Raw genomic sequence first — 13,101 nt, forward strand, 5'->3', positions numbered from 1 at the left:
AGTGATGTTGTCTGCGTACACTATAACATTTATAAAGGCCCCAGTACACAATGGGCCAGCGTGGGCCATTCTGGGGGACGCATTTATGCGTTAGAGGGAGCAAGTGATATTGCTATCTCATTCTACCGCATGGCTGCGTCCCTTGGACTGGCCGGCGCTGGCCCATTGTGTACAGGGGCCTTAAGCGTTCTTTGCACTGTGGGCACAAAGTCACACCTTTAAGGTTTCAAACAAATTATACAGTTTAATTTATAATTTATTCATTTGCATTAATAACTACTACAATATATCATTTTCTTATCTGTTAATTAATAAAAATTAGAAGGCACAGAATGCTAATACTAATAATTTCAAAACATCATTCAATAAAACTGGGCAAAGTACCATTTTTCCTTGCCTTCTCAACATTTTCATAATAACACGTAAAATCCACATAACCTTTAATCTTCCTATCTCTATCGTACTGCCTTCCAGGTTCTATGTCAGACCCCGACTCTGTAGACCTATTAGACCTATTCGTGTCTACATTCGATTCTGTTGTTTCCGATGAATAAATTTCAGAGTCTAACTCATTCAATAAAGTGTTCGATTTAGATTGAATTATCGGATTGAAGCGAACCGATGGATTCTGGTGCTTCGGAACCAAACTAGGCTCCGGATCGATTTGAATAAAGTTAAAATTCCTTATTAGCAAAGTCATATGTGTGTTAGATTTAGGTGTTAAATTATTCTTAATGCAGTACGAGACAAATTCTTGTTCGATCTCATGGAGAGCGGACTGGCTGACTTTTTTGAAGTCAGGTTGTGAGCGGAAGTTTTCTACAATTATTTGGGCAAGTTGTTTGTTGGCTTGCTCACTGCTGCCTTTCACTTCGGCTATGCGTTTGTAGACCCCGGAGCTGACCAGGACAAGGAATCTGGAAATACAGTGTTTTGGCACAGAATAAATAATAGTACTAAGTACAGAACACTCACTCTCTAACAAAACGCGTCTGTTACGATCAGCACAGATATGGCCGCTAGGTGGCGACAGCGCCACGCGCGGCTTATGGCTTTCCCCAAAATTGGGGTCGGAACGGATGTACTTTTAGCTACCTGTAGCAAAGCGACGAAATCGCGGAGTGAGACACGCCTGGTCATAGAGAAAAAAATACATAGAGTGCTCACTCCATACATCAGTTCAGACTATTAATTTCAGTGTCTACATCTAGCATCGAGTAGCGGAACTATCAGTACTGCTACTTGACAATAGATGTAGCACCGACCGGAAAGTCTTATCTCAACAGCATAAGACTTTCCGGTCGGTGGCGACATCTATTGTCAAGTAGCAGTACTGACAGTTCCGCTACTCATTGCTAGATGCTAATAGTCTTTTTGGTACTAAAACTGATGTATGGAGTGAGCACTCTATGTATTTTTTTCTCTATGGCCTGGTTTTGGTCAAGAAGTTTATCAAGAATCAGGAAGTATATAATCTATTTATTTGTACAAAGAATAAAAAAATTCTTAGGTACAGAAAAAGTAAGTCAATACTTACTTTTTCTGTACCTAAGAATTTTTTTATTCTTTGTACAAATAAATAATTGTGTTAATTAATCAATATTAATTTTTGATGTTACTTTTTGTGGTTAAAAGATTATTAGTCTTGATAGAAAAAAACAATTAGTTTTTGAATGGAAAGAAATACGAGTATATCTAAAGTATACATACTTATACCCAGAGCTGGGCACCGTTAATCAAAAAGTTAACATCGTTAATCGTTAATCCGTTAAATAAAAAGTTAACTTCGTTAATCCGTTAAATTAAAAGTTAACTACGTTAAAACGTTACTTTTCAAAAGTTTTAACGGAAGTTAAAGTTAATCGTTAACTCAAAATCGTAAATATACGCAATAGGAAATAAAACTAGTAGAAATAATCATACATTTTCATTTTTATTAAAGACTAATCTACTAATGAACATGGTAATCATTGGGCGTGCAGCGTGGCTTCGGGCTCACAAGTGATTTGAGCGGCGTGCATTAAGGCCGCTCCTATACGCTTGCATTTGTTTAACATGCACGCCGCACGCCCCGCCCCGCTGCACGCCCAACTCGAGCGTCCTCTCAGGCCTTACACTAACGCAAACTAGTAGGAACGTGATCGGCGCGGCGCGGCAGCGCGCGGCCTTGGTGTGAGTAGGTACTTAGGTATTAACGATTAACGGACTTAAGGAAAGTTAACGGAAGTTAAGAAGTCCGTTACAGGTTTTTAAAGTTAACTTAAAAGTTAATCCGTTACTCGAAAACTTAACTTCGTTAATTAACGGATTAACGGACTTCTGCCCAGCTATGCCTATACCTAAAGGTGTTAAGATAATGATTACTTATTTATATAAATTGTTTGCTTAGAGATGGGTGGCTGAGGTGTGCCGGGAACGTCTAAGGCAAAGGTCTAAGATTCTGCGAGTCGTCCTCTACATTTATTGTCTCGTTATATGTTTCATGTGTTTGTGTATTTTGTAATGTTTAATTTCTCGGCGTATCGGCTCGTCCGTAATGCCGTGTAAATATATTGTTAAATAAATAGAAACGTCAGGTTTCCTTGCAGCAAGTTCAGGTATCCATCTTAACGTTTTAAATGTCCTCGGAAGGTTCAATAAATAGTATGTATAGCCTGACCAGTAATATATGATAATTGTCAAGAGGGCGCTGTCATTCTCATGTATAGGGTGACAATTCAGTGTAGTATGAAAAAATTAGTTCCAGTGAAATTCCGCAACATGGCGCACCCTCAATAGATCCTGGTTCACCTATACAAGCCAGGGATGTTGCGGATGCAGGTTTTTTGACATCCGCGGATGCGGATATTTAAAGGCTGACATCCGCGAATGCGGATGCGGATGTCAAGATTAGGAACTTAGAAAACGTCAAATATTACATTCTTAGTATTTTTTTATTAAAAAAAACGAAACGTTTAGTATTTGAGCAAGAATATAGGGGAAAAATATTGAATAAACAGTAAGTTCGCCGACTTTTCTGGATCTAGACGATTTCGTTATATAGGTAATGACTAATGACGAAATTACCTACTTACGCCGCCGCTAAGACGTTCCTGTACCGACTTGTTCGACATCCGCATCCGCATAAGCTCCGCATCGATTCTATGCGGATGCAGATGTTGAAAATAATGCGGAAGTTCCGCGGTTGCGGATGCGGATGTTCGCAACATCCCTGGTACAAGCCATGAAATTAGGGTTGCCAGATCGAAAGGCGCTATTATCGGGAAAAAATATAAATTTTTCGGGATTTTGGGACTTAAGTCGGGAAAAAAGAAACATTCAAATTAAAGTAATTGTATTAAAAACAACGATATTTTACATTATTGGCACTACGTCAGCTGCTCTGCCCAATCTCGCCATTCCGCGCTGACGGGCTCAACGCGGGTCGCTCGCTCGCTCGACGACAGTTAGGAACTTGAAATTATTGTTTTATAACGTGAAGCTGATTTTCGGGACAGTTTTAACTTTGTCGGGAATCGGGAACACATGCTAAAAATCGGGAGAATCCCGCCAAATCCCGACCATCTGGCAACCCTACATGAAATGCCGACAGCACGGGTACCTGCAACTGTCATCCAGCGCGACAGGCCCGTGCAGCTCGGGGAGCGGCGCCACGGGCGCGGCGCGCGCTCCGCCCAGCAGCGGGAACGCCTTGTACAAGCCCTGACGAAACATACATCCACCATTCATTCGTTAACAGGGTCTTTATCCCGAAGGAGGGAATAGGGATGATGACACATGTTGAATTTTATAACAAAATCTAGTAAAATAGATAGCGAACGAGCAATTTATGACAATAATGTGGATATTACAATAAAATATTGAAAAATTACAAAATTACGGGACCTGAAAGTTTCAAAATTTAAGTTTTTTTTAACTTCCAAAAACGATAAAGGTAAGGGTGCCATTCGATTCCTTACGTTTCATCCAAAAAAAATATTGTATGGCAACAAAATACATAAACGCAATATTTCACCGACAAAAACGCAATTTTCTTGTTTTGTCCATACTACAAGACGGGCGATGACGTCACGGCCTCTGGCCGTTTTATATAGGGCGTTTCGCGAGTGAAGTGCGACTGTCGGACTTTGACTACAATTTCTGACTTTTGTGTTACTTTAATGCAATGGGTCCCATATAGACATTTGATCCTAAAAACAAACCCGATCGATTGATACCATAAAAAAAATTAGTCATGTAGCCTATTCTGGTTAAGGCACAGAATAAATAATAGTACCTACTAAGTACAGAAGACTCGCTCTCTAACAAAACGCGTCTGTTACGATCGGCACAGATATGGCCGCTAGGTGGCGACAGCGCCACGCGCGGCTTATGACTTTCCCCAAAATTGGGGCGGAACGGATGTACTTTTAGCTACCTGTAGCGAAGCGACAAAATCGCGGAGTGAGCCGCGCCCGGTTAAGGTTACATTTTTTATGTATGTTCACCGATTACTCGGAGACCCGTGGTAGTAATAAATAGTAAATATAAATAAAAACGTAAGTAACGATCTAAACGATACAAATAAATTTAAACCCCCAAATATTATTTTTGAAATTACAACATTATTCCGTTTCAAAAATTACAACGTTAAACAACTTTACGGTTTAGACTCACTTGTCACACGAGTGAGTCTAAACCGTAAAATTATTCAACGTTACTGTCTCACGACAGTTTAAATTCAATTAATTACAACATTAATCCGTTTCCGAAATTACGTTACTTACCCCTATACATCTTATATTATAATAACCGTCCCTACCTTCACCAAATAGTTGCCGAGGCAGCGCGTGCCCGCCTGGTTTCCCACGTACATGCCTACCAAAGAAAAAATTGGTGTAGCAATATTAAAAAACGCAAATAAATTTATACTAGTGGCTCTGTGAGCTGTAGACCTCGCGAGCATAGCTTATTGGGACCGTGCACGATGACAGCGCCACACAGCCGTTTGATCAATCAACAATACAAAGATTTTAATTTATTAAAAAAAAAACGAAGTTTAAGTGAAAAAAAAACACAAAAAGTTATGTCTTACTGGGGATCGAGCCCAGACTTTCTGTGTGCAAACAAAAAAACCGATTGTTTACAAAATGCGCCATGATATCATATTCATATGAATATTCATATGAATATGATAGTTCTTAGCTAAGCTGACGAAATTCCGCTACTCATTCTCGAGTACAAACTAAATATCTAAATACCGCCTAAACCAGCAATACAATTTGTCTGCATTTTTTGCCATTTACTATGTAAATATGTCTCAAAAATAAAATACTCTTATGATATCGATACGACTATTTGTTTAAGCGCGAGGTATCACAACTCCTCCATTTTTGAAAATTTCCAAAAACGGGATCAACAAAAAAAAAATATTTACTCATAGAATCTGGTCACAAAATTTCACAAGAATCGGTTGAGAATTGTGACCTGTAGAGGAGAACATCCGGACATACAAAAGCAAAATGCCCGAGTCAAAACGTAGACCTTCGCTACGCTTCGGTCAATTATTTTTCTTACACCAAACAATACTTACTATGTATTACATGTACACTTGTTATGGCTCCTCTACGCGATGTGCCAGCGCCGGCCACTCCAAGGGACGCATTTATGCGTTAGAGGGAGCAAGTGACATTGCTATCTCATTCTACCGCATGGCTGCGTCCCTTGGAGTGGCCGGCGCTGGCCCATCGTGTAGAGGAACCCTTACAGTCGATGCCCTAACATAAGTATCCACTTTTCTATGCAATTCGTTTGGCGATGTGGAAGCACCGACTACACAACATTTTTTTCTTTAGTTACTTACCATTTCTTAGTTTATTAGTGTCCAACCCTAGTTGTCTTAGCCGTAGCAACTCATCTTCATTAGACAGACTATGATCTGCTGTCAGCTGTACCACTCGCAATACTGAATTGGCGTCCGTTCGACAAAGCAAGGCCCGGCAGCAACCAACCTAGAAAAATATAAAAATAAACTGTTAGGAATTCAAGCCATTCAAGGGCATAGAAAGCATTAAGGAATGGTAAATTTAAAGTAGGTAAGTACTTACAAATATTTATCATCATCATCTTCCTCACGTTGTCCCGGCATTTTGCCACGGCTCATGGGAGCCTGGGGTCCGCTTGGCAACTAATCCCAGTAATTGGCGTGGGCACTAGTTTTTACGAAAGCGACTGCCATCTGACCTTCCAACCCAGAGGGTAAACTAGGCCCGTATTGGGATTAGTCCGGTTTCCTCACGATGTTTTCCTCACGATGTTTTCCTTCACCGAAAAGCGACTGGTAAATATCAAATGATATTTCGTACATAAGTTCCGAAAAACTCATTGGTACGAGCCGGGGTTCGAACCCGCGACCTCCGGATTGCAAGTCGCACGCTCTTACCGCTAGGCCACCAGCGCTTTTACTTACAAATATTTATATCGTTTGTAAATTGTAATTTTAATAATAATTGTAATTGTAATATTTAGAAGTAAATAAAAAGCATTGAGAGTGTTTCCAAATGTCTACAAAGCGTTAGACAGCTCACAGATTAAGGGTTAAACAAATTCTATTTGTTCCTGTATATTATTTCAATAGTAAAACTAATAAATTTTCCGAATTATTACATAAATTTGCGCAGTATTTTAATATATAAAAATTACATTTGTTTATAGACGAAATGTCGGAAAACTTGGAAAAACCTGGAAGTTGATGATTTTTAGTATGTGATTTTGGGCAGATTTTACGGGGTTTGTAATTATTTTATATTTATATAATTTTGTATATTTTTTTTACTATTTTTCCTAGAAACGGCAAACAATTATGTGATACATATATTAATTTCGGGCAAAAAGAATAAAAAAAACATGCATTTAAGGGTTAAACGGCCAAAATGTGTGAAACTCGAATATGGCTAAGTTGAAAAGACTCTGTGCAAAGAAAGGACGCTTAGCACGAAGAATTTCGTAGACCCACTTATTCCTATCTCTATCGCACGCGAAATTATATTGCTGTCCTGCCCATGATGCCGGCTGTCAATGGCACTGTGCAAGCGGGACAGCAATATAATTATGCGCGTGCAATAGAGATAGGAACAGGCGATCAATGTACGGAATTCTTCGTGTAAGCATCCATTCTTTAAATTAGATACTTACATTTGCGCAATACAGCTTGTTGTTGTGTACTAGAGCTATAACGACGGTGGCGCCACCGGACAAATGTCGGTCAATCTCCTTCAGCCGCGCCAGGATCGCCTCCACTGCCTGAAACATATTACAATAAATATTGTAATCGCTCGCTCGCACCCATGTATCTTATATGGCAACTGCTCGGGTTGCCGCGATCGACTCTGTCATACTCTCGTAATAACAAAATTAATACGGCGCACGGGGTAAGCAATATTAGACTCTTAGTAGTACAAGCGCGCGACGATTCGCGCTATGTAAAGTTGCACTGCATACAAACCTAACGCAAACTAGTCGGAACGTGATCGGCGCGGCGCGGCAGCGCGCGGTGATGGTGTGAGTAGGTACTTAGGTATTAACGATTAACGGACTTAAGGAAAGTTAACGGAAGTTAACAAGTCTGTTACAGGTTTTTAAAGTTAACTTAAAAGTTAATCCGTTACCCGAAAACTTAACTTCGTTAATTAACGATTAACGGATTAACGGACTTCTGCCCAGCTATGCATGTTAGTGTTAAGAGGATGCCGAGGCCAAGGGGCCTCAAATTATTTGGCACAATTGCCTACAAAAATTTGGCTTTAACTCCTTTTTTGAAGAAAACCATACTGTATACTGTGTGTATATTAATTGACTTAAGAAAGACAAATAGTAAAGTTACCTGTGACTCAGTAAGTGTCTGCAGCTGGTACTGCAAGCTGGTTCGCTCAGCGATCATGCTGTCATAGTTCTCAGTGTAGGCTTTTTCTACAGAGCTAAAAGCATTCCTGAAATATGACAATGACAATTTAGCCTTAATATAAAGTGTTAATGCAGGTAACTATTACATCATTGTTATAGAACTTAACACATAGACCTTCAGCAAAAACTTAACCATAGAATATACCTCAGCCGATCCCTAATCTCCTCGTCAGTATTGTTGGCAGATGGAGGTGGGAATAGCAGCTCGGCCGCCATGCGCTGCATGATGAACTGGGCCGCCTCCAGCCCATTATGGGGCTCAAATACTCCATATAAGCTCCTGTCAATTGTGTAATAAGAAAATGTATACTTAGAATAGACAGAAACACATTTTTTTAGTTCATAACATAGGTCATAGCGAGGCACTGTATTCTAAATATACCTTAAAGTTTTAAAATCCGAAATTTGAAATATTAGATTACAATACTTACGAGTTATCTTCAGTCTGGCAATGAAAGCAGAGATAGTCGTCATTGGAGTCGACATTCCCGCCTCCCAGTCGCGAAAAATACGACGCTACGCACGTATTGCGGCACTTCGGGAGGTCGTCCGTCCACGGCCGTGCCACGGGCCTAGCGACCGGAGCGATCATCGTAAAGAAACCTTTATTAAATTAGCGAAAAAAACAAAGATAAATAGATGCTGTTTACAAAAATATTCGTCGATTTGACAATGACAACTGACGTTTCAAAAATATTGCCAGTTATGGCATCGAATTTACCATTCTATTACGATTTACTATACTTGTTGTTTGATTAATTCACTTTTACATATAATAAGTACTCTATATTATAGTAGTAAATATGTATTAGTATGTTGAGTACTAAATCACAAGACTTCAAGCCAATAAACAAGGATCTGACAATGAAAAAGGAAAATTTCTGAGTTTTAGTCTTGCACTTTTAATCAGAGGTTAGGGTAATTTGCACTACTGGCAATATTGTGTTTGACAGATTATAGTGATGACAGGCAATAAAATCCAAAAAAAAAAAATATAGTGATGACCGAAATGTGAAGGGTCGAGTTACCAATCGATAAATCTGTAAATGAATCGGCAATTATTTTAAAAGAAGAAACATTGTCCAAAACTTTTAATTTTATTTTACTCTTTCTTTTTTTTTATAACAAGTCAAACATACTACTCATACTCAATTCTCTTAAATACAGCATAAATAAATGATTGTATTTTCACAAATAATGTCTTACCTGCTTGTCCCATCAAAATAGTATAATGTTGTTTGTAATTGTAGTCTTTGTTTAGGTCAGCGTGCTGAAATATCACACTACACGCCTTAAATTGAAAATACATGAGTCATGCTCAAATAAGTGCTATAAAGCAGGCCACCAAATCAACTTTGCCCTTTATCTAATCGTTTATTACCACTTATCAAGTGGTCCACGAGCCAGGCGCAAATTTCGTCAGTCATCGCCTCCCGGGTGAAAACTCGTATACTGGTTAACGGCCATATATGATGAACCCTCGTGGACGTCAGCTGCCGCTACGTTGGTGGGTTGAGGAATGGCAGCCACCGAAACACGTAAAAAAAAAATTTTTTTTCAGTCATCGCCTCCTGTTTGATACTTAGTCAGATGAAAGTTTAGGTGCTATTGTTAATAAAAACAATCGTCAGCCGGTTGTATCGCGGTGGAATCACCGTCAGCTGTACACATGAACATGTAAAAAAAAAATTTTTTTTCAGTCATCGCCTCCCGCTTGATACTTTGTCAGATGATAGTTTAGGTGCTATTGTTAATAAAACAAATCGTCAGCCGGTTGTATCGCGGTGGAATCACCGTCAGCTGGTCACATGAACATGTAAAAAAAATTTTTTTTTTCAGTCATCGCCTCCCGCTTGATATTTTGTCAGATGATAGTTTAGGTGCTATTGTTAATAAAACAAATCGTCAGCCGGTTGTATCGCGGTGGAATCACCGTCAGCTGGTCACATGAACATGTAAAAAAAAATATTTTTTCAGTCATCGCCTCCCGCTTGATACTTTGTCAGATGATAGTTTAGGTGATATTGTTAATAAAAAAAATCGTCAGCCGGTTGTATCGCGGTGGAATCACCGTCAGCTGGTCACATGAATTTATAAAACAAATAAATAAATACAATCTAAAATTTAAAATAATTGGTTTCAGTCATCGCCTCCCGTTTGATACTTTGCCAGATGATAGTTTAGGTGCTATTATTAATAAAAAGAATCGTCAGCCGGTTGTATCGTGGTGGAATCACCGTCAGCTGGTCACATGAACATGTAAAAAAAAATTTTTTTTTCTGTCATCGCCTCCCGCTTGATACTTTGTCAGATGATAGTTTAGGTGCTATTGTTAATAAAACAAATCGTCAGCCGGTTGTATCGCGGTGGAATCACCGTCAGCTGGTCACATGAACATGTAAAAAAAATATATTTTTTCAGTCATCGCCTCCCGCTTGATACTTTGTCAGATGATAGTTTAGGTGCTATTATTAATAAAAAGAATCGTCAGCCGGTTGTATCGCGGTGGAATCACCGTCAGCTGGTCACATGAACATGTAAAAAAAATATATTTTTTCAGTCATCGCCTCCCGCTTGATACTTTGTCGGATGATAGTTTAGGTGCTATTGTTAATAAAAGAGATCGTCAGCCGGTTGTATCGCGGTGGAATCACCGTCAGCTGGTCACATGAACATGTAAAAAAAATGCCGCGATACAACCGGCTGACGATTCTTTTTATTAATAATAGCACCTAAACTATCATCTGACAAAGTATCAAGCGGGAGGCGATGACTGAAAAAATATTTTTTTTTTACATGTTCATGTGACCAGCTGACGGTGATTCCACCGCGATACAACCGGCTGACGATGTTTTTTATTAACAATAACACCTAAACTATCATCTGACAAAGTATCAAGCGGGAGGCGATGACTGAAAATATTTTTTTTTTTTACGTGTTTCGGTTGCTGCCATTCCTCAACCCACCAACGGAGCGGCAGCTGACGTCCACGAGGATTCATCATACGTAGCCGTTAACCATTATAGGAGTTATCGCCTGGGAGGCGATTGGTCATGGAAACCTGTTCGTGGCTCGCGGTCTTAACTTTAACAGTCTTGCGGTTTAATTTCCTCGAATAGCCTGATTTTGGGCGGGAATTTTATTGTTCCCACGCTGTTTTATTGTTAGAGAAGACATGCAATAAAAAATTATGGCATATCCTTGTAATAATTAAGAGTTGACCAATTCAATATTGCTTAGAAAACTTTTTTGCAACATGTGACACAGCTGTGAGTCAATGTTAAGTTATCAAGCCAACCTTCATTTTTATTGCAGTATTTTTATGCAAAAACCATGTACCCTTGTTTATTTTGCTTTTAATGAGCTAGAATAGTTTTCAATTTGTTTTTAATATATTATGTTTGAAGTAGGTTGTAATAGGTATAAGGAAACTCAAATAAAAATCCAAAGTACAGCGATCAAAGTTTTAATGTCATGCTTGCACACACATAAAAACTCTAACCTTTTAAATTTTACAATTTTTATGGGTTTATTATACAACGTCAGCTCTGAAACCTAAAGAGCTATCTGTGACTAAGATTCTTTTGATTTAACCTATTTCTCTTCTATTAAAAAATGAGAAAGCAAATTCCTTCAACCGGACATGAATCAACAACTTTAGAAAATACCATTTAAAAATATGATAAGGTGTGTCACTCACCTTACTTTACTAATATATAATAATATATTCCTATATGCCAGTGCAGTGTAAAAAATAAATGTATATTATGCCATACATAGACTTTTTATCATATTGCCAATATCTCAACAATAGGTTTATTACAACACTTAACTAGGACCTATGATCGACAGAATATCCTATTTAGCGGTATTTTACAGTTAATAAAGACATATTAGTAGCGTTGAAGGAGAGACAAGCTTTTTCGTTTCATACAGGATGGCTCTATACAGGATTTCCAAAGTCACGGAGTCAAATATTTAAAAACAAAACTGTGTCCCCTTTTTTCTAAGTACGGGCAAAGGCACACGAGTGTCCCTTTTGGCACTTCACACGTAAAAAACTTCAAATAAATGCAAAACCACTAATTGAAAGTACATTTATTTAGGAACACAAATACTAAATAATAAAATAAACGTTTGAGACACTTGGTAAGGCTTTGGAAACCCTTAGCGTTTGTTATAAAGACACTTGAATGAGCAAAATTAAAAACCTAGATCACTCCTGTCATAATGGGGATAGTTAGTCGGTTTTCTTGTCGGCGGCTTTGGTTTCTGTCTCGGGTTTCTTTTCCTCCTTCTTGTCGTCGGCGACGACCTCCTTGGCTTCCTGTTTCGACGCCTCATCGAAGTTGCCGACGAGGTTAGGTACCTCGTCATCTTCCTCGATCGGCTTTGGCGCGGCCACGCTGGACGCCAGTCTCTTCAGCTGGTTGAGACCTTCGGGTCCGAGCTGGCTCAGGATACCGGGGAGCATCTCCGCGATCTGCTTGTTCTCTCCATGACCGGTGATAGCGAAAGTATTCGCCGCGAGCGAGGCCTGCGCTTTCGGGTTGTTGAAATGTATCACTGTGCCGTCATCTTTGATCATATTAACTTCCTCGATGCCAGGGATCGTGTTAACTGACAGTTTTTTGAGGGAAGACTGGAGTTTCTTGTCGTCTGTCGCGGCTGTGGCGTGCACAACCTTCTTCTTGCGCCTCGGTGTGCCCTTACCGCCGATGCGCACCTGCGATTGCAGTTTCTTCAGCTTTTCGGTGTTCATTTTGATTTACTACACACGTCACCTGACTACTTAAACACGGCGCACTTTTTCAGACGGTTTATTTGTTATTTCTAGCTCGGAACACGCCAGTTTTCCATGTAACTTGATAGTACGCACGTGTTTTGAACACCGGTTAGCTACAAAGGGAAAATGGTGGATTTCCGATCCATCTCGGTCACCGGCGAGAAGTTGGCAGCACTGTCTACGATGATTTTCCTTTTCACGTCAGAACTTTGAGAAATTACTAAATTACATCTAAATTACAAATAATTATTTTGTATAGATGGTCAACCAAATCTTGTCAGTAAATAGGAACAAAAAAACTATACTCATCCTTTTCTTTTGGGTGCTAGTACTAGTGTAAGACAAAGATAGTATGAATCTCTCTGTCTATGTTT

At 39.2% G+C, this 13,101-nt stretch overlaps 2 protein-coding genes across 2 annotated transcripts; both read right to left on the reverse strand.

Moving 5' to 3' along the window:
* Positions 1-330: 330 nt before the first annotated feature.
* LOC134657404 (TGF-beta-activated kinase 1 and MAP3K7-binding protein 1-like) lies at positions 331-8,577 on the reverse strand. The gene is made up of 8 exons (XM_063512950.1): positions 8,373-8,577; positions 8,087-8,221; positions 7,862-7,967; positions 7,174-7,281; positions 5,843-5,990; positions 4,802-4,857; positions 3,602-3,702; positions 331-917 (listed from the first exon to the last, which is right to left on the reverse strand). The coding sequence occupies exons 1-8, from the start codon at positions 8,531-8,533 to the stop codon at positions 359-361; spliced, it is 1,374 nt and encodes a 457-aa protein (XP_063369020.1). The 5' UTR covers positions 8,534-8,577; the 3' UTR covers positions 331-358.
* Positions 8,578-11,391: 2,814 nt separating this feature from the next.
* Positions 11,392-12,877, reverse strand: LOC134657409 (transcription factor BTF3 homolog 4). The gene has a single exon (XM_063512955.1). It carries the CDS (start codon positions 12,701-12,703, stop codon positions 12,182-12,184), a length of 522 nt encoding a protein of 173 aa, XP_063369025.1. The 5' UTR covers positions 12,704-12,877; the 3' UTR covers positions 11,392-12,181.
* Between the last annotated feature and the right edge of the window lie 224 nt (positions 12,878-13,101).

The sequence above is a fragment of the Cydia amplana genome, chromosome 20 (assembly GCF_948474715.1).
Source record: "Cydia amplana chromosome 20, ilCydAmpl1.1, whole genome shotgun sequence".
Taxonomy (NCBI): Eukaryota; Metazoa; Arthropoda; class Insecta; order Lepidoptera; family Tortricidae; genus Cydia; species Cydia amplana.

What these genes read in the sequence shown, in the direction of transcription:
- LOC134657404 (XM_063512950.1), bottom strand. Translation starts at nt 8,533, where the DNA reads ATGATCGCTCCGGTCGCTAGGCCCGTGGCACGGCCGTGGACGGACGAC. An exon ending in CACTAATAAACTAAGAAATG is followed by an intron (nt 4,858 to 5,842) that starts GTAAGTAACTAA and finishes TTTCTTTGGTAG; the next exon opens with GCATGTACGTGGGAAACCAG. An exon ending in TCGGCAACTATTTGGTGAAG is followed by an intron (nt 3,703 to 4,801) that starts GTAGGGACGGTT and finishes ATGTTTCGTCAG; the next exon opens with GGCTTGTACAAGGCGTTCCC.
- LOC134657409 (XM_063512955.1), bottom strand. Translation starts at nt 12,703, where the DNA reads ATGAACACCGAAAAGCTGAAGAAACTGCAATCGCAGGTGCGCATCGGC.